Source organism: Dreissena polymorpha, chromosome 11 (genome assembly GCF_020536995.1).
Source record: "Dreissena polymorpha isolate Duluth1 chromosome 11, UMN_Dpol_1.0, whole genome shotgun sequence".
NCBI classification, from domain to species: Eukaryota; Metazoa; Mollusca; class Bivalvia; order Myida; family Dreissenidae; genus Dreissena; species Dreissena polymorpha.
This window is the reverse complement of record NC_068365.1, coordinates 1,880,103-1,903,241: the sequence shown is the minus strand read 5'-3', so window position 1 is coordinate 1,903,241 and position 23,139 is coordinate 1,880,103. Positions and strand designations below refer to the sequence as shown.

At 35.6% G+C, this 23,139-nt stretch overlaps 1 protein-coding gene across 1 annotated transcript in view; it reads right to left on the bottom strand.

Moving 5' to 3' along the window:
* Positions 1–275: 275 nt before the first annotated feature.
* LOC127850735 (hippocampus abundant transcript 1 protein-like) overlaps positions 276–23,139 on the bottom strand; it is a 48,207-nt gene continuing 25,343 nt past the window's right edge. The window contains exons 5-13 of the mRNA XM_052384020.1: positions 20,603–20,717; positions 15,055–15,273; positions 14,372–14,485; positions 13,230–13,301; positions 11,218–11,330; positions 10,673–10,770; positions 5,504–5,673; positions 4,257–4,404; positions 276–3,645 (exon numbers count right to left, since the gene is read on the bottom strand). Of these exons, the coding sequence (XP_052239980.1) occupies positions 3,581–3,645; positions 4,257–4,404; positions 5,504–5,673; positions 10,673–10,770; positions 11,218–11,330; positions 13,230–13,301; positions 14,372–14,485; positions 15,055–15,273; positions 20,603–20,717 (1,114 nt within the window). The 3' untranslated portion in view covers positions 276–3,580. The remainder of the gene's footprint in view (positions 3,646–4,256; positions 4,405–5,503; positions 5,674–10,672; positions 10,771–11,217; positions 11,331–13,229; positions 13,302–14,371; positions 14,486–15,054; positions 15,274–20,602; positions 20,718–23,139) is intronic.

Here is a 23,139-nt window from a genome sequence, read left to right as displayed (position 1 = left end):
ACTTCGTAAAACTAATCTGATTTGTTTAATTTGCATGTTTTAATTGTCTTAGCTAAATAGTTACTGTTTTAATTAAAATAATTTGTACCTACTTTGCTGTCAATAAAATCGTTTTTGCTTTAAAATAGTTAGTTATATAATGTTGTTGTTGCTGATTTAGTTGATGATTGTTTTCGTTATTGTTACATTGTGAAATTCAATGAAAACAATTCTCTTTTTCTTCCAACGGACTCATTATGCCCGTCAAACATCTCATACAAATTCAACAAATACAATTAACACTATATTTTGATTTTATTTAAAATGCAATATTATCGCATAAAATGATAACATGAGCAATTAAACAAATGGCATTACATACATTATTGTTATAAAAACTGATACTCTAGAACACGATTAAATGACATTCAAAAACAGTATGTCTTCCTAAACCTTGATTTTTTTTGTTAAAAAATAAATCATAATATACATTAAACATAATACTATAGCTTTGGGTTCCTAAAGTCGAATAAGAACAATATATAAAGATACATACTTCATAATTTGTATTCTAAGCTAACCATTATGGTAAAAATCAGATATACATCATCAGGATCGCTCAATGCAAACTATAATAATGAAACTTTTTTGGCTATGTTTTAGTAACAGTGACTATGTTTTAGTAACCGTGGCTATGTTTTAGTAACAGTTACCTTTGCCTGACTGGACCCAAATGCCATTTCAAGCTAGGTCTTCTTGTAAGCTACATGAACACAAAATTTAGAGTCAATTTCACAAGTTATTGATCGCAAACTGTTTTATCTATTTTAGAAAACAGTGACCTTGATCCTTAATGGACCTTTAAGATGGTTCTTCATGCAAGCTTGCAATATCCTTAGTTTTATCAAGATTGGTCCATGCAAACTAATGATATTTTCCGGAATATACCTGTTTCCTTTGTTTTCTCTATTTATAAAAAGTGATCTTAACCTTGAGCCACTGGTCCCAAATGCCATCCCAGGCTAAGTCATCATTAAAGCTACCTGCACACAAAATGCCAGTGCAATATCTCCATTTAACTCAAATTATTGAGAGCAAACTGCTTTCTATATTTATTTATTTTTTTGTAAAGAAAGTTACACTGTTCGAAGTTTCCCTAAATGGGTCAATGTAAACTTCAGTTATCGACCTAAAATCACCTGTTTGGGGACACCCTCCCGCCATACCCCAATCTAGTAATGAGGACTTTCAACTTTGTTGGAAACCTAGGCCGATATTTACAAATATTATGATGTAAATCTAAAGTTAAGTTGTTGAGAACATTTCATATCAAGTTCCTTTAAGAAATCTGGTGTTTTCTGCTAACAAAAGGTTAAACTATTAATGAATGTAGCAATATTTACTTGTTTATAAACCTTATAAAATACATCAGCCAAAGATTTAAGGACTTAATGAATTTAACGAATTTCCTAAGGTTTTCCCAAGGATCTTTGTGAAAACTGGCCTTGGTTAAGAAAGCAATCCTATTCAAAGAAAACACTTCTGTGCTTACCAAATATGCCTGGTACTTATCTAGTTATCAATTATGCTGTTATACCTAAATGTGGATGAATATCAACCAACATTGTCAGAGTTTTACCTATCGTTTAAAACATGTATTGGATAGTCTTGAGTGAGTCTCATAATTTCTTTTTTAACAATCTAAAAATTATTTTCATACATTTGAAAACTTCGAGAAATAAATACTTTTTTTTCAAATGAAATAAACTGAAAAACGGTACCCAGTTCAAGACAACTGCATGAAATTTATTAATATCAGGACCGAGATGACAATGATGCAACATGAGATATGGTTACACTTTAACATGATCAAAACATAGAATAATCAAGTTGAATAATACAAAGTTAAACAACAACTTATTCTACAATTCAATATCACAAAAACTGACAAGACATAGCCGCTTAATCTGTAACAATACTAAACAGAAAAAAACACAATAAGCTCTTTTCCTAATTAGCACAAGACAAAGCGCTGACTATCATTTCCACATAAGCTCTTGAAGTGAATGCAGATATTTATAACTTCAAATATTTTAACAATTCTGATACACATAACAGACTTTAAAAACAAATCATTTTTCATGAAACATTTAAAATATATATTTACACCTGAAAATATGTAATTATTTATAAACACATTGCACCTATGGATTAATTATAAACATGTTATACAGTTTAATAGATTTACAAAAATGTACATAAGCAAACATTGCATTTGACATCAAACAAATACCCTTTGATATAATAATTTTACAGACATTTTACACCATTTAATTATCATTACTTAAATTTAACCCAAAAGATATTAGGCTAGTTGACAACATGACCTCAAATATCCGTCAGTCGCTCTGTTTTACTGTGAAATGACGTCATTTTTTTAACGAAATGACGTCATTATTCCAGCGAAACTCTCCAGTTATTCAACTCTTTTACAGTGTAAATAAACGGTGAAAAAAAGCATAAAATAAAAAGAAATAAATGTGACATGACAAATAGAATAATAGGTTGGTGACGTGGATGGAGAATGGTTATCTGGCTCGTCAGAGGATCTTATCTGGTTCGCTTTCGGCCCACCGATAAATTCCTCCGACTTGCCAGATAACCATTCTCCATCCACGTCACCAACCTATTATTCTCTATTAAGTTGTATGGAGGTATTGAGATGAAGTTATTTGAACAATATTACAATATCTTACACAAAAAGCACTTAGCAAAAATCATGGAAGATTTAGTTGTTTAATGCAAAATATATAATTGTTGTATACGGCAAAGCATTTTAGGTTAGGCATAAGTAGTTGCCATCTTATTGTGTACACATATTTACATTTACCCAAACTTAGCAGACAGCGAACAAATACAGAGAACAGATTAAACATGACAGTATTTGAAAATACAACTGTACAAATAGACCTTTACACAGCAAGTTATTTTCTCTTAATACTAGTTTCCCAAACTTTTTAATATGCAAGAAAGAGAAATTCATGCAATGAAGCACCATTAACTTCAATCTGCCTCCGTTGACTTAGTTATTCTCTACTTCGCAATGTAAAGACTAAACAATAATATGACACAGTGGTTTTTGACATATCTTTGGGCTGTAAAGGGAGTAACTGATGATAAATCAGCAACAATCTCTGTCATACATCATGCACAAGCCATGTTCTGTGTAACATCACACAATGACACGCCTATTTGTCATAGAGCCTGTATTCATTATGCTTTTAAGAGACAACCTATGTCCAAGTCTAGAAATCATAAAAGTATGTTGTACATATTAGCTTTTTTGTACACAGTTGTCTTTAACACAAATAATACTATAATATCTGGCAAATTTTCGACCATTTGTTAAAAGAAATAACAGCATTTCACCCAGAATGGTTAAACTGGAATATTATCTTAGAATTATTTAAGGTAGATTTTTCCGAAGGTAATTTTTGAAGCTCTGAACATGTGACATGTGTTATTATGGATATCTGTTAACAGCGGATGAAAGCCCTTGCTGACCCCAGGGGTTGACCCCTGGCCCTGTTGTAGGGTGTGATCATAACACCTCCTCCTCGGAGACGGCCATCAGGGGCTGTACATCTTCCTTGTCACTACGGAGACCTGAGAGATATCGTGCCAATCATTAATGACAAAGTAACAGTGTTATACTAAATATTCAATGGTAATAACAAATGTTAAATTTCTTAAATAAAATGGCCATGCTAAATTTCACTGTAACTCATAGTAATATTTATAGCACATAAGATTTCATTAGACAAAATATGTAGGACGCATATTCAAAATAGGAAGCACTAGTAACTAATCCAATCATTTTTCCTCAAATATCAGTTCCAAATACTCCATATTATAAATAACATATCTCATAATATAAGTACAAAATTTTATATTTCTGAAACTTTTGACAATAAGACAGCGATTAAATTAAAAACAAGATGTGTTTGAGATACACTATGTCCCCCCTCTATTTTACTTTTGACCTTGAAAGATGACCTTGACCTTTCACCACTCAAAATGTGCAGCTCCATGAGATACACATGCATGCCAAATATGAAGTTGCTATCTTAAATATTGCAAAAGTTATGGCAAATGCTAAAGTTTTATGCAAATAAACCAACAAACAGACAGGGCAAAAACAATATATAGACTGGGGGACATCAAAAGTGACCATGTCCCTACCCTTATGTTGCTGAAATTGTTTTGAGGCTGCATACCTTGTTCCATAGACTGGTGCAGCTGAAGGGCTGCCTTGGAGACTCCAGTCTTCTTGGGGTGGGGACTGTCCGGGATATTGATAGCAACCAACATCGCTATGATCACTAGCACCGTGCCGAACGCAAATGGTGGGCCAGGGATAATAGACTGAAGAAAAGTCGAGCTTTAAAATTCTTAAACTCTCTAAATAATGGGCATTGAAAACAATATATAAATAGGAAATTTGTTGTATTTGGTGGAATATCGATTTGAATTCACGAGTGATCATAGAAAATTTTCACACAGCCACAAGCGAAAAAATATTTAATCTAGGATCACGAGTGAATGAAAATCGATATTCCACCAAATCCAACAAATTTTCTTTTTATTTTATGATTACAAATGATTATTTTTGCTGAAATAATGACGTCGTAACACCATGAAAAATGACGTAATTTCACAGTAAAACAGTTAAAATTATCTATAATTTTCACTGTTAATTTTCACTGTTGGCATCAGGGAATTATCAGTATTTATTCATTGATAATTCTCTATTAACTGCCCGATAGCATAAAAAGAAGTGATTAAATATGATGAATGTGCTAATCACAGACACATGGAGTTAAGATCATGAAGCCATTGAAATGTGTATATGCTGAATATTGACCACAGATTTCTGGTCTTATCATTTCAATCGACACTTATCAGAATTACTACTATTATTTATCTAAAATTTCAATTTGAAGGTCACAATAGTGTATAGGATCTTTTTTCAACTTTGCACTCAGGATGTTTCAGGTTCAATTTCTACTCACTGCGTTTCCAAAGACATCAAGTACTGATTCTTCCCTGTTAACTGACACAAATGTGCCATAAGAAGCCAAAGGCTTGAAATTCAATCGAGGGAAAATAATAACAAGAGCACCGCAAAACGGGTGCCAACGCTCGGCTGCGGGTGCAGTTTTGAATAAATGAAAGCTTGTCAGATATTTTTTTTTTTTAGAGGTCACAGTGACCTTGACCTTTGACCTAGTGACCCAAATATGGGTGTGGCATGTAGAACTCATCAAGGTGCATCTACATATGAAGTAGTTCAAAGTTGAAGGTGGAAGCACTTTGATTTTTAGAGCCAATGTTAAGGTTTTAGCACGTTGGACGGCGGACGACGAGCTGGCTATGACAATAACTCGGGTTTTCTCCAAAAACAGCCAAGCTAAAATCACAACAAATAATAAAGGTCATAAACAAGACTATACAATCTACTCACATCCTTGTGTGTGTGGCTAGCAGATGCATTGAGTGTTTTCACTTTGGATGTGTCAACGTTTGTAGTCTCGTTAAGATCCACATGGAAGAGGTAGAAGATGAACCCAAACAGGGCTGGTCCCAGCCCGTTACAGAGCCCTCGGATACCTGTCACCACGCCCTGGGCGACACCTTGCAAATACAGCAAATAGCAAGTGTTTATATATACCTGGTCTATGTTTGGACAATACAACTCATAGGCTTACAAGCAAGTTATTAGCTTGAAAAAAGATACTGTACTTGATTATAAGGATGATTAACCCTTTGCATGCTGGGTAATTTGTCTTCTGCTAAAATGTCGTCTGCTGAATTTCTAAAATAAGCATTTTCTTCATTTTTTTTCCAAAGAATACTATCAGAATAGCAAACAGTTCGGATCCAGATGAGAAGCCACGTTCTGTGGCGTCTCATCTGGATCCAAACTGTTTGCAAAGGCCTTTAAAATTCGGCTCCAGCGCTTTAAGGGTTAACTGATTGAAGACAGGGGTCAAAACTTAAGCGTCAATTTCTTTGTCTTTGGCATTGACCTCATTATTAGACAAGGTTAATATCTACAAAGAAAGCTTTTTTTTCAGCAAAACCAAATATGCCTTCAAATTATTTAATCCAAGCATTCCACTGAACTTTGAAAATGTATCAGTCTCAATTATAAACAGTCTCAATTGTAGACAGACATTGCCTTGAATCAGTTTAAAATTATTCTGGACTTGACTTGTGTTAAGAGCTACAGACTAAACCCGATGGCTCGAACTCGTCGGGACCGGCAACAAATGTTCGAGCCATCCGGAATTCGAGACATCCGATTTTTTTTAACTTTTATAAACTTTTGTTTACAAACAAGTCTGCAATACATTTCACCTCCAGTTGATGCGTACACATATTGCTTAAACTCCATACTACTTCGTACTACTTTCTGATTTTGAATTAATAAGGACCAAATATATACTTTTATTTACCAATATTTTAAACTAGGGATGGCATCGAATACCAATATCGGTATTCGAATGTTCGCAAATTCATTCAATCGAATATTCGAATATTCGCATAAAACGGCTGGATTTATTTTACCTTGTTATGTGTTAATTAACATTGGTTTGTAATTTATATCCGTTTGCTAAATACGAGGCTGTTTATTAACGTTGCTATCGAATAATTGTATTGCTGTCGACTAATACTATGACCGATACTGTGGTCGGGCACAAATAGAATGAAAAACATCGTGTCATAGAATTAAATTTTTTAATGATTCCACAGATTTGTAGCAGACTGCGCATATGTACAACTAAGTTTACACACATTACACGTTGCGGTCTGCTTATCCACAGACCATGTAAAGTATTCCATACTGCAGAAGGGGCTGGTGGCATTTTCAGATTTCAATTATGATTCCTTGATGATTGTTTAATTTATATCATCTGTTACTTTTAAGTAATTCACATATTTAAATGTCTGTTCAAACTGTGATCACAAAAACTAAATTATTATTCGAAAGTAAATTGAAGCCCTTAATTGGTACCTAATTGACAAACAACAGTTCGGGCCCTTACTTATAGTTAGTATATTGCATTGCTTGATTTGAGTAATTCACACATTTTAATGGCTGTACATACTGTGATCACAAAACTTAATTATTATTCGCCAGTCAATTGAAATCGTTAATTGGCACCCCATTGGCAAACAACAGTCGGGGCCTTTCTTAGAGCGTGTATATTGCATTGCGCAATCAACACTGATACGGGCCGCGTTATCAGTTTGACACGAATAACGGCACGTCAAACATGTTACTCCCAGGTGATTTTGGTTGCTTTTTAGTAAGCGGTTCGCAGGTCATTAAATATTGGTGAAATTACGTTTGGAAAAAATGCGAATATCATTTTTATTATTCGAATGCTGACCATTCAATCGAATATTCGAATAATTTTGCCATCCCTATTTTAAACAGTTACAAATAGAATCAAACATAAAGTAAATTACAGCCGGTTGAGATTGAACATGCTACGAGTGTTCGTACTCAACGAGATAATTTCTGATTACATTAATACAAAATGTTATCTTTTACTCAAAACAATTAAAGATTAAGTCGCTGACATGTTTGCAATCAATGTTAAATCAATAATTGCGTGTCTTTTATCAAGCGGTCCTAATGGATTAACAGTTTATAAAAATGCGACCCGAAGCGAGTTCGAGCCATCCAAACAAAAGAACGTGTGAAAATTGTGACCGGGACTGTGAAAACAGTTAAGCCATCCGATAATTCGAGCCTGGTAATTCGAGCCATCTGACACAATTTTATATGAATATATAGCAATAACAAGAGGGCCTGAAAGGCCCAAAGTCACTCACCTGAGATTCAATGGAACTGACCTGTTCTGTGCAGCCCAAAATGTCATTAGAACAAAATGTTCTTACCAACTTTCATGACTCGTGAACACCCTGGCATCCACGTTTTTCAACAGACCAGAACCATTTTCATACACATCTAAGATATCATTTAAACAAATATACTGACAAAGTTTCATGAAGATTCATAAGTCCATATAAGGAAAAATGCCCGACCCACTGGTTGCCATGTTTTTCAAGCAACTGGAACCATTTTCGAACTTGTTCAAAATATACTTGGGACAAATCTTCTGACAAAGTTTCATGATGATTGTTCAATAAATACGGCTTCTAGAGTGTTAACAAGGTTTAACTATAGCTATATAAGGAAAAAAGCCACGCCCCCTTGGCGGCCATGTTTTTCCACCAACCGGAACCATTGTCGAACTCATCCAAGATATGATTGGGACAAATCATCTGACCAAGTTTCATGATGATCGAACAATAAATGTGGCCTCTAGAGTGTTAACAAGGTGTTACAAAAGCATGATATATAGCCATATTTGGAAAAATGCCCCGCCCCTGGTGGCCATGTTCTTTAAGCAACCGAAACCATTTTCGAACTCATCCAAGATATCATTAGGACAAATCTTTTGACCAAGTTTCATTACGATCGGAAAATAAATGTGGCCTCTAGAGTGTTAACAAGGTTTTACTATAGCCATATAAGGAAAAATGCCCCGCCCCCAAGCGGCCAGGTTTTTCAACCAACCGGCATCATTTTTTAACTTGTCCAAGATATTATTGGGATGAATCTTCTGACTAAGTTTCATGAAGATCAGACAATAAATGTGGCCTCTAGAGTGTTAACAAGATTTTACTATAGCCATATATAGCCATATTAGGAAAAATGCCCCACCCCCTGGCAGCCATGTTTTTAAAGCAAACATAACCATTTTCGAACTCATCCAAGATATCATTGAGACCAATCTTCTGACCAAATTTCATGAAGATTGGACAATAAATGTGGCCTCTATAGTGTTCACAAGGTTTTACAATAGCCATATATATAGCCATATAAGGAAAAATGCCCAGCCCCTAGGCAGCCATGTTTTTCAAGCAAACGTAGCCATTTTGGAACTCATCCAAGATATCATACAGACCAATCTTCTGACCAAATTTCATGAAGATTAGACAATAAATGTGGCCTCTAGAGTGATAACAAGGTTTTACTATAGCCATATAAGGAAAACTGCCCCGCCCCCTGGCAGCCATGTTTTTTCACCGATCTGGACCATTTTCGATCTCATCCGAGATATCAATGAAACCAATGTTTTGACCAAGTTTCATGATGATTGGGCAAAAATTGTGACTTCTAGAGTGTTCACACGGTTTCTCTTAAGCCATATAACGAATACTGCCCCGTCCCTGGCGGCCATGTTTTTTAACGGACCGCAACCATTTTTTTAACTCAACCAACATATCATTAAGACAAACATTTTGACAGAGTTACATGAAGATTGGGCATCAAATGTGACTTCTACAGTGTTCACAAGGTTTTTCTTTTTTTTGACCAAGTGACCTAGTTTTTGACCCAGCATGACCCAGATTTGAACTCAGTAGAGGTATCAATGGGACAAATGTTCTGACCAAATTTCATGAAGATAAGATAATAAATGTGGCCTCTAGAGTGTTCACAAGGCAAAATGTTGATGACGCACGACAGACAAAAGGCGATCACAAAAGCTCACCATGAGCACGTTGTGCTCAGGTGAGCTAAAAAATCGGTGCTTTGATGAGAATTCGAGCAAATTGGAATTCATGCCAAGCAAGTTCGAGCCACTGTATTTTCTGCTGATCCCTGACCTTGCTGAAACCATTTACTCCTACACACATGAGAGATTTGGCATTTGAGATAACCATCCACCCTTTTTTATCATTACAGATGATATAGTGTTGTATTTATAGGCAATTAGGTTAGCATTGGTTGTTTTGAAAATATAGACCACTCCTGTTAACAGTACATTCACTGATTAACAGATAATGTAATTTGAAACAGGTATTATAACTATTATAAATACGTATTAAATGATTTTTAACATCTTGCAAGACATGAATTGGTGTGTGTTTATTTATCACACCTGAACATTCCATCCTATAGATAGTAAAAGAGCAACGAGTTTTACCATCTTGGAAAGAAATTTAATTAAATTTTTTCAATCACTAAAATTTATAAACACCATCATGGCCAAAAAATGTGTACAAATTGGCAACAGTTCTCAATCATTTTGGTTTGAGTAAAGGGAAATGACTCTTAGAGATATTTCTAACTATATTTAAATATTCTCCATTTTGTCTGTAAGTTTTCAATGAACAAAAAGGCTGTTATTTGCATATTATATCGCAAAATTTATATTTAAATTATATATTCGAATAGAAATATATAAAGGCAAACTTAACATAAATAAACAATTTATATAAAAATACTGCATATGCTGTCATGCTTAGCTGTCTTAATGAAAAATGTTGATATACATTTAAGAACTCTCTCATAAAAAGGTCCCCAACTTCTTAATGATATTGTTAAGTAAACTTTCCTGTCTCATACTCAAGAAAATACAGTATTAGGTTATAAATTTAATTTTAAAATGACGCAAAACAACAAAGAGTATCTTTTTTTGCTAGGGATGGGCATATTATCCTCTTGCGAGTATTGTAACTACAAGTTACCAAAGTATTTACCCATAACCATATTCAACATCTAGATGAGGGCATAACATGCATAATATGGCCGTCACATTGCCATGGTTACCTTGCTGATCAGCCTCGGCATGGGCAGAGACAAATGCGCTGATTGCAGGGTAAGTAATACTGGACATGGCTGCCACGGCCCCCCCAGTCCACATGATCCTGTAACAGACATAGGACATGGCTGAAAACCTAAACTGTGAGGCTTAGGAAAACATAACCTCGGCAAATCAACTTTTGTTAAATCAACAATTACTAGGCATGGTATTTATCACAACCTTTGTTTTTCTTTATTTTGATTAAAAATGCAAGAAACAAACTAAAACTATAATGATGCCATGAAAATGAACAAGATGATGTTATTAAACAACATATGTTGGTGTTATCTTTACCAAATAAACAGTTGTTTAGTCAACAATTACTGAGCATTATATCCTAAAACATTTTATTTCTTACTTTGATTAAAATGCAAGAAACACACAAGAAAAATCAAATATGCTATTTAACAACATATATTGATTTTACTGAATAAGATGTGAACAAACCTTGTTAACCCAGGGTGTGTTTGGCATGGCCCATGTGATAGTACAATAAAATTGCTATATTTACCAGTCCTGCGATCCAAAACCAAAGCATGCGAGCTGTACCGTCTCAAAGAGCAGCCCAAACACAATGGACTTCTTGTGACCCAGGTACTTCATGAGTAATGCCAATATGACAGTCTGGAATAGGAAGACTTTGGTAAGTATTAGGCATTGAAGATCCTTTGTAAACATGGCTGAACGTGTGGGACTATGGTCATTTGGAAAGAGATAAGGTATTTTAAGTTTGGGTAAAATTTACATTAGGTCAAACTTGAACAACAGGGTCAGGATATCTCTGAATCGCTCACCTGACTTTGAGGTAAATCAATAATCAAACCAGGACATATAGTGTCTGACTTTGAGGTAAACCAATAATCAAACCAGGACATATAGTGTCTGACTTTGAGGTAAACCTATAATCAAACAGGACATATAGTGTATGACTTTGAGGTAATCCAATAATCAAACCAGGACAAATAGTGTCTGACTTTGAGGTAACCAATAATCAAACCAGGACATATAGTGTCTGACTTTGAGGTAAACCAGAAATCAAACCAGGACATATAGTGTCTGACTTTGAGGTAAACCAATAATCAAACCAGGACATATAGTGTCTGACTTTGAGGTAAACCAATAATCAAACCAGGACATATAGTGTCTGACTTTGAGGTAAACCAATAATCAAACCAGAACATATAGTGTCTGACTTTGAGTGAAACCAATAATCAAACCAGGACATATAATGTCTGACTTTGAGGTAAACCAATAATCAAACCAGGACATATAGTGTCTGACTTTGAGGTTAACCAATAATCAAACCAGGACATATAGTGTCTGACTTTGAGGTAAACCAATAATCAAACCAGGACATATAGTGTCTGACTTTGGGGTAAACCAATAATCAAACCAGGACATATAGTGTCTGACTGAGGTATAATAATCAAACCAGGACATATAGTGTCTGACTTTGAGGTAAACCAATAATCAAACCAGGACATATAGTGTCTGACTTTGAGGTAATCCAATAATCAAACCAGGACATATAGTGTCCAAGTTTTTTTTACACACATGGCTCTGCCAAAGTTTGTTAAAAAATAGCATACATCAAGGTTGTCTAAAAGGTTTTTACCTCACCTGGCCCTGTCTAAAACTCAGTCAAAATATCATAAGAACAAATGTCCAAATCAATTTTCATGAAGATTGGGACATCTACAGTGTAACCAATCTTTCACTTTGGCCTAATAAGTGCCACGCTCTCTGGCAACCATATTTTTCAACTGACCTGGAACCATTTTTGAACTCAGCTGAGATATCAAAAGTACAATAGTTTGGTGTAATTATTGAGATTGGGCAAAAATGTGACTTCTTAAGTTTGTGCAGGCTTTTTCTCAAATTTGACATACAGAGTCCACTTGACCTAGTATCACACGTAAGTGAAATTTCTCGACCAATGCTGACAAGGTGTGCTGTAGAAATTTCACAAGCATTTTCTTTAATTCGTACTGAGGTTTTGTACCATGTGACACAATTTTGAACGTTGACAAGATATCAATATTACAAATCTTATGGCCAAGTTTCATGACCTTGGGCTATACATGAGGCTTCTAATGTTCACAAGCCTTCTCTTTTATTTTACCTTGCATTGTAGTTTGAGACCCCACATGTCCAATCTCAAACTCCGCTTAGAAATAATTGGCACAAACAACCTGACCAAGATTCATAAAGTTTACAAAATAAAAGTGGCTCACAAGCTTTTTCTATATTTGATATAGTGACCTAGTTTTACGCCATATGAAGACATTTCAAACTGCCGAGATATTATTTATGTATGTTATGACAAAGTTTCATAAAGATTAGACATTAAAAGTGGCCTCTACAGCGTTCAAATGACAAATGATGATGACATTGTGCTCAGGCGAGCTAAAAATGCTTGTTTACATCAGAAACAACCAATTTGAATCTTTGATTCAAGAAGATGTTCTTTGAATTATTTTGCCTATACGGACCCAGCCATTACTTCAGTGCCTCCTGCCTCACCTGTGCTATGACGGACAGAACACCAACCACAGCTATGAAGACAGCAACCTCCTCCTCAGTAAATAACATGATCTGAAATCAGACACATATATTAAGCCTATTCTAAACATCAAAACCAAAGTATTGCAGGGTTTTTCCTTCCAGAGCAGGGTAAGTATTATGCTGTTATTTTATGATGTTTTTTAAAGCCTGCAATTTTACCCTAAACAAATTTCAAAATGGCTAATTATACCTTCCACAGACTATTAAAGCTATTAAAATCAATAATTAAATTACAAAGCAGCTGACAGACCAAACTACTAAACCGAAGTCCCATATGCAACCATATGTCAATAATAGTTGTTCCCATTATATGTTTTTCAAATTATAAAAACAAAATTACAGGCCTGTTGGAAGAATTCAGACTAATGTCAATTTAATCATAACATTGAAATTATGTACACTAAAATACACAACTGCATACCAGTGGTCAATTATTCATAAAAGTGTGTCTTCTTCTTTAAACATTTTTGAGATGTGTAAAAAAAATCAAAGCAATACTTTTTAAAATACTCAGAAATAATTTTAAAATAGCTGGAAATAAATATATAAACATTAAGATAATCATAAAACATAGAAAAATAATGAAACAGAGGAATAAAGAAGTTTTCAACAAAAAAATGTCAAAATTCAACTAAATACCACAAGATATGTTGTGCTTTCAAATTGATATGTAAACAAGAGATGTTTGTAAAACATATTTGTCCCAAAGTCTCAGCAATGTAGTTCCTCTGACTGTGAACTTGATCTCTTGATTTAAAACTCAATAGGCATCAGCGTTTGTCAAGACTTTTCAGCATATCAATTAATATGATATAGTGCAGAAACCAATTTACTGTTACACGCCCAAGTGACCTTGATCTTTGACCTGGTGACATCAAAATCAATAGGCATCTTTTCTTTCTCAGAAGTATCCCCTATACCAATTTTTATAATCTAAATTTGTTAAAGTAACTATATGTTGTTTTTTTTTCACTCATTTTAAGTGACACACTGACAGACAAATGAAAAGCAACTAAATCCTACTTCTTGTAAGGAGGAGGGCGTAAAATAACCAAAACATGCAAAGTTATTATACTACTTAGAACAAATGAGTTACTTACTAAACGCAGATAAACAAAGAAGCACGAGTATTCACCCGCCTCAGGCAGGTACGACAAAAACACAGTGATACACAGCAACAAGATAAGGTAATCATGGCTCATCTTGCGTAAAGACTGAAATCAGAACACAGTGATACATAGAAACAGGATCAGGTTATCATGGCTCATCTTGGGTAAAGACTGAAATCAGAGAATAGTGATACACAGCAACAAGATCAGGTAATCATGGCTCATCTTGCGTAAAGACTGAAATTAGAACACAGTGATACACAGCAACAAGATCAGGTAATCATGGCTCATCTTGCGTAAAGACTGAAATTAGAACAAAGTGATACACAGCAACAAGATCAGGTAATCATGGCTCATCTTGCGTAAATACTGAAATTATAACATAGTAATACATAAAAACATGATCAGGTAATCATGACCAATCTTGTGTAAAGACTGAAATCTGAACACAATAATACATAGAAACATGATCAGTTAATCATGGCCAATCTTGGGTAAAGACTGGAATCAAAATATAGTGATACATAGAAACATGATCACATATACATGTAGACAACCTAAAACAAGTAAACTTCCTAACAGCTAAACTTAATAGCTATCATTGTCATTTTGCAGAATAAGCATTTCAATTAGTTATTCTTAATCACACAAAATAAATAATAACGATTACTTACTGAAAATGGATCTACTTTCTCCCATGAAATGGGTGACCCCCATGAAGAAGGTCGCACCTTCTCAGGCAAAGACTCAGGTATAAATACTAGTATGAAGAGAATGTCAAGAACAGCTATAGCTGTGGCTAGCCAGACAACAAAGTTATCACTGTACATGTGGCCCAGATAGGCCCCTATGGCTGGGCTGGTGACCAGACTAGCTGCAAACGTAGCCGACACCTGAAAGAATTAAAGTCATAAGACAGGGCAATCATAACAGATGACAAAACACTCACAAGACATAACAATTACAAGACATAACAATCACAAGACATAACAATTGCAAGACATAAACAAGAGCACCGCCTTGCAAGTGCAGACCGCTCATCTATTTTCTTTTTAAAGGTGAAGGGACTCTCATTTTCAATCACAAAGGAGGGAGGGGTGGAGTGAAGAGGGGTGCATTGTGTGGGGGTGTGGACATTTATTACATTATCTTCCAAAAATGCGAAAAAAGGGGAAAAAAAATCGGGGTGGGGGGTGGGGGGGGGGGTGGTGGTGGGGTGGGGGGTGGTGGGGGGGGGGGATTCTTGGGTGCGATGGTTGGACGGTATTTCAAACATAAAATAATAAAAATAAATATTTGTGTTTTTTAACCGTTCCAAAAAAATAAATTGGGGGGAGGTTAGGTGGGGGGGGGGAATAGTGTGAGGGTGTGGTGGTAATTTGTGAGATGATCTTAAAAAAAAATAATAAAAAAATAGATATTCGACCTTGAGAGACAAGGTAATTCAAAGGTCAAGGTAAAATTCAACTTGCCAGGTACAGTAACCTCATGATAGCATGAAAGTATTTGAAGTTTGAAAGCAATAGCCTTGATACTTAAGAAGTAAAGTGGATCGAAACACAAAATTTAACCATATATTCAAGGTTACCTATCAAAAAAGGGCCATAATTCCGTAAAAATGACATCCAGAGTTATGCAACTTGTCCTTTTACTGTACCCTTATGATAGTTTGCGAGTGTTCCAAGTATGAAAGCAATATCTATGATACTTTAGGGGTAAAGTGGACCAAAACACAAAACTTAACCAAATTTTCAATTTTCTAAGTATAAAGGGCCCATAATTCCGTCCAAATGCCAGTCAGAGTTACATAACTTTGCCTGCACAGTCCCCTTATGATAGTTAATAAGTGTTGCAAGTATGAAAGCAATAGCTTTGATACTGTAGGAATAAAGTGGACCTAAACACAAAACTTAACCAAATTTTCAATTTTCTAATTATAAAAAGGGCACATAATTCTGTCAAAATGCACATCAGAGTTATCTAACTTTGCCTGCACAGTCCCCTTATGACAGTTAGTAAGTGTTGCAAGTATGAAAGCAATAGCTTGGATACTTAAGGAATAAAATGGACCTAAACACAAAACTTAACCAAAATTTTCAATTTTCTAAGTATAAAAAGGGCACATAATTCTGTCAAAATGCACGCCAGAGTTATCTTATATTGCCTGCCCAGTCCCCTCATGATATTAAGTAAGTATACCAAGTTTGAATGCAATAGCATTGATACTTTCTGAGAAAAGTGGACCTAAACGCAAAACTTAACCAAAATTTTCAATTTTCTAAGTATAAAAAGGGCACATAATTCTGTCAAAATGCACGCCAGAGTTATCTAACTTTGCCTGCCCAGTCCCCTCATGATAGTAAGTAAGTGTGCCAAGTTTGAATGCAATAGCATTGATACTTTCTGAGAAAAGTGGACCTAAACGCAAAACTTAACAGGACGCCAACGCCGACGCCAAGGTGATGACAATAGCTCATAATTTTTTATCAAAAAATAGATGAGCTAACAAGACATAACAAACACAAGACATAACACACACAAGACATAACAATCACAAGACATAATAATCACAAGACATAACAGTCATACAACATTACAATCATAACATGCAGCAATCTCTTGTCAATCAAGAGACATGAAAATCATTAGACATCGTAATTATAAGATGTGTCAGTCATAAGAATTGGCACACATTAAAAATGGAAATCATAAGAATAGGCATACATAGGCATTTGAAATTGTCCGCAGTTTACGAATCATGCCATTCCGAATGATTAGCTTGGTGGCACTCAGATCGACAGTGAATATAAAGAATAACAGGCTACTGCCTGACCTTTTTGTAATATATCAGGCAAGACTTCGAATAATATAATGGCGAGGCTTGCTGAGTCGTTATTTTATTCGTGCCAAGCCTGATATATTACAAAAAGATCAGGCAGTAGTCTGTTTTTCTGGTTATCATACCTCTACGTCCCCAATTTTAAAGAAATAATGAAAGAATCACTAAAAAGCTGCAGTTTTAGCAGGAAAGAATATGACTTTTGTCGTTTGACATGTTAATAATGACGTCATGAGCACGCGCGCTTAATATTTGTAAAAAATGTTTTTTGCTGTTTGTGTTGCATTTTGTGTTTACAGTATATTACATCTTGGTATCAAATTGTTTGTTTTGTTGAATCTGATTCCATTTTACTAAAAATGATTACTTTATAGTTGATTCTGAGTAATATGACCATTCTCCACACATGACTGATATAAAAAAACTTCCTGTTGACCATGATATAAAACAAGAGGGCCATGATGGCCCTGAATCGCTCACCTGACTAACCAAATACAAACCCAACCCAGATTTCATCAAGATAAACATTCTGACCAAATTTCATGAAGATTGGATGAAAACTGTGACCTCTATTGTCTACACAAGGTTTTTCTATTATTTGACCTAGTGACCTAGTCTTTGACCCCAAGTGACCCAAATACAATCCCAACCCAGATTTCACCAAGATAAACATTCTGATCAAATTTTATAAAGATTGGATGAAAACTGTGACCTCTATTTCCTACTAAAGGTTTTTCTAATATTTGACCTTGTGATCTAGTTTTTGACCCCAGATGACCCAAATACAATCCTAACCCAGATTTCTTCAAGACAAACATTCTGACCGAATTTCATGAAGATTGGATGAAAACTGTGACCTCTATTGTCTACACAAGGTTTTTCTATTATTTGACCTAGTGACCTAGTTTTTGACCTAGTGACCTAGTTTATGACCCCAGATGACCCAAATACAATCCAAACCCAGTTTTTATCAAGATGAACATTCTTACCAAATTTCATAAAGATTGGATGAAAACTGTGACCTCTACTGTCTACACAAACAAATTGTTGAAGGTTTTTTTATTATTTGACCTAGTGACCTAGTTTTTGACCTCAGATGACCCAAATACAATCCCAACCCAGATTTCATCAAGATAAACAATATGACCAAATTTCATAAAGATTAAATGGAAACTGCGACCTCTATTGTCTACACAAGGTTTTTCTATTATTTGACCTAGTTTTTGACCTAGTGACCTAGTTTTTGACTCCAGATGACCCAAATACAATCCTAACCCAGATTTCATCAAGATAAAGATTCTGACCAAATTTCATAAAGATTGGATGAAAACTGCGACCTCTATTGTCTATACAAGGTTTTTCTATTATTTGACCTAGTTTTTGACCTAGTGACCTAGTTTTTGACCCCAGATGACTCAAATACAATCCTAACCCAGATTCCATCAAAATAAACATTCTGACCAAATTTCATAAAGACTGGATGAAAACTGCAACCTCTATTGTCTACACAAAGTTTTTCTATTATTTGACCTAGTTTTTGACCTAGTGACATAGTTTTTGACCTCAGATGACCCAAATACAATCCCAACCCAGATTTCATCAAGATAAACATTCTGACCAAATTTGATAAAGATTGGATGAAAACTGCGACCTCTAAAGTCTACACAAGGTTTTTCAATTATTTGACCTAGTTGTTGACCTAGTGACCTAGTTTTTGACCCGAGATGACCCAAATACAATCCCAACCCAGATTTCATCAAGATAAACATTCTGACCAAATTTGATAAAGATTGGATGAAAACTGTGACCTCTACTGTCTACACAAGCAAATTGTTGAAGGACGCACACAGGCACGCACGCACATACGCACGCCAGACATCTCACGGTCACATAAGCTCACCATGTCACTTCGAGGCAATGTTATATCAGGCAGATATCAATGTGGTGGTATGATAAAAAGGCTAACAAATTGATAAGCAGTCAGTACTCCTGCAAATGCAGTTGGATCGCCTTCTCCAGCAAATCATTTAATGGGAATAAAGACGGCTGTGAAACTGTAATTAAATACATTTTCTGCAAAGATTAAGTAGAAGTATTCCCTGGATTGCAGTTTCTTTTAACGCCGCGGAAACTTTTAAGTCAATTTAAAGGGTACAAAGAGTCCGTTGTGTATGAATGTTACAGTGTCTTGGTGTCTGTAGAAAGACAAGAGTGTTTAACTGAGTCTGTAGACTCATTGAGGTGGGGGTAAGCGCAGGTCAGCTGCTTAGCAGCCAAGAGCAATTAGTCCACCTCAAACCCGAAATCCCCTTGGTGCCTAGCACTGTAAATATTCTTGCGACTTACTTTTGTTTCCGCTCTAGTAATAAAGGCAATGACGCCTTAGGACAATTCCTGAATGTACAGTTATTTTGTAACCCTAAGCCTTCAGAGAGCTTTGAGAGGCACATCGTGATTGCGAGGCTGCAGCAATGTGCTCGGTGGCAGCCTCTGAAAGTTGGTCCCGCGCTACATAAGCAGGGCTCAACATTAACCTAAAAACCAACTTAAAAAATCTACTTGCCCTGAACATAACGCCACTTGCCCAAACATGAAATATCACATTAACTGTAAACCTGATATTTTTTAATGGAGATCAAAATGATACACCACAAAACCTTTTTTATTTTTGCACATTTAACAAAATGATTACAGCAATTAAAGATTTTGCAGACTTACAGTAAAGACAAAGCTAAATAAACTAAACATTTCTCGTCTGCTAACAGTACTGTAAACAACACGTGAACCGAAACAAAAATGTCAATTGACGTAAAGCAAAAGATTGTTGAAAATGTATGTTGCAAAATATGAAATATATATAAATCGAAGCTATTTGTTGTTGTTTTGATATAGTTATATAATTTTAGTAGTTTTCTTTGTGACTGAAAACACCAACGATGTTATTTGTACCTGAATAGTAATGAAAAAGATAAACACAATAGCATTTGAAAACCGATGTTTGGAATCCCAAGCCATTTTCGGCGTTTGGTTTCTAAAAATAAGTTTGGAAATGCATGCGCACCATGCGTAGTTAGTTCGGACTTCCGCAAACAACAATCGCCGAGGTAAATTCTTGCATTAGACAAATCGTTCGTGATTTTTGTACTATTTAACCACAGAAACACACGTTTTTCTTTGTTCTTTTGTGCACTTGCCCAGGCGGACAACTAGATTATAAAATAACTTGCCCGGACCCAACTTTTACTTGCCAGGGGCAATCGGACAACCGTTAATGTTGAGCCCTGATAAGTCGCATCAACAAATTCCAAATCACTATAGACAATATTCTCTATTGATCCATGGGTTCACAAATTGAGCAAGTAATTGCTCACCCTGCAACTTACCAGTCCGTACGCCTGACTGCGGTCCTCCTCTGTCGTGATGTCAGCAACATAGGCAAACACAACACTGAATGTCACCGCAAATATGCCCGACAGTGAGATCATTGTAAAGTACCACCTGAAGAAGAACAGTGGAAAAGCTTGATAGTACTAGACAGTCATTGTTTACACACTTATTTCTTAACAAAATACTCACAGTTGCCATAAAAAAGTATTTGATATTTTTTACTCAATTCGAAGTATCTTAGTGATTTTCAAAACAAGAGGGCCTGAAAGGCCCACAGTCGCGCACCTGAGAGGAAAGGAACTGACCTGTTCTGTGCAGCACAAGATGTCATTAGAAAAAATTTCTTACCAACTTTCATGACTAGTGAACACCCTGGCAGCCACGTTTTTCAACAGACCACAACCATTTTCATACGAATCCAAGATATCATTTAAACAAATATTCTGACAAAGTTTCATGAAGATTCATGAATTCATATAAGGAAAAATGCCCCGCCCCCTGGTGGCCATGTTTTTCATGCAACTGGAACCATTTTCGAACTTGTCCAAGAAATCATTGGGACAAATCTTCTGGCAAAGTTTCATGATGATCGGACAATAAATATGGGTTCTAGAGTGTTAACAAGGTTTTACTACAGCTATATAAGGAAAAATGCCACGCTTCCTTGGTGGCCATGTTTTTCCACCAACCGGAACCATTTTCGAACTCATCCAAGATATAATTGGTACAAATCTTGTGACCAAGCTTCATGATGATCGGACAATAAATGTGGTCTCTAGAGTGTTAATAAGGTTTCACTTAAGCAATATATAGCCATATTAGGAAAATGCCCGGCCCCTGGTGGCTATGTTTTTAAAACAACCGAAACCATTTTCAAACTCATCCAAGATATCATTGCAGAGCTCCAGATAAGGTTTTGTGAAATTCTTAACGTTACTACCAGATCTTCAAAAATAATTCTTAACTCTGAAATTTTATTCTTAACGTTACTACTAAGTTTTGGAAAATAATTCTTAACTTTTCTAAATGACCTAAAAATAAATAATAATGGTTTTTTTCATGCAAAAAATTAAAACAAGGGACAAAATTGTCACAAAACCAGGTTTTCATTGTGAAAAAAAATCTGATAAAGGGAGAAAACTCAAACTGAACTTTTGAAATGAACAAACAAAATTAACCCCCTTTGTAAGTTTTTTTTTTAACAAGATGTGTTTGTGAAACACAATGTCCCCCTATATGATGTTTGACATTGTAGGATGACCTTGACCTTGTGAAGGATGACCTTGACCTTGATCTTTCACCACTCAAAATGTGCAGCTCCATGAGATACACATGCATGCCAAATATCAAGTTGCTATCTTCAATATTGCAAAAGTATTCATAAAATAAGCGATTTGGGCCACATATATTTGACCGCTGACCTTGAAGGATGACCTTGACCTTGACCTTTCACCACTCAAAATGAGCAGCTCCATGAGATGCACATGCATGCCAAATATCAAGTTGCTATCTTCAATATTGCAAAAGTATTCATAAAATGAGCGATTTTGGCCACATATAATTGACCTCTGACCTTGAAGGATGACCTTGACCTTGACCTTTCACCACTCAAAATGTGCAGCTCCATGAGATACACATGCATGCCAAATATCAAGTTGCTATCTTCAATATTGCAAAAGTATTCATAAAATGAGCGATTTTGGCCACATATATTTGACCTCTGACCTTGAAGGATGACCTTGACCTTGACCTTTCACCACTCAAAATGTGCAGCTTCATGAGATACACATGCATGCCAAATATGAAGTTGCTATCTTCAATATAGCAAAAATTATTGCAAAATGTTAAAGTTGGCGCAAACAGACAGACCAACAGACAGACCAACAGACAGGGCAAAAACAATATGTCTACATAAAAATCTATTTTTAGTCGTGGCGACCTTGACATTGGAGATATTGACGTGATTCTTTCGAGCGACACACCGTCCCATGATGGTGAACAAATGTGCCAAATGATTTTAAAATCTCACAATGAATGACATAGTTATGGCCAGGACAAGCTCATTTATGGGCATTTTTGACCTTTGAACTCAAAGTGTGACCTTGACCACCTTGGAGATATCGACGTAATTATTTCGCGCGACACACCGTCCAATGATGGTGAACAAATGTGCCAAATGATTTTAAAATCTGACAATGAACGACATAGTTATGGCCCGGACAAGCTTGTTCCGCCCGCCCGCCAGCCCGCCCGCATTCGCCAATCTAATAACCAGTTTTTTCCTTCGGAAAACCTGGTAAATAAACATACTGGCAACTTTATTTATACGAGTTCAACAGTGTCTAGTCAGTATTATACAATTTTATTTTTCAAATACCTTCATATGCCCAAACTGTGCTTAGATTGCATGCCTTCGATGAATTTTTACATATTTCACAATTAAAACGGGTCCCCCCTATCAATCTTTTCAACGATTAGCCCAGGGTTGTCATTATTAACCGATTGCCGATCGAACTCATCGGTTAAAATCGCC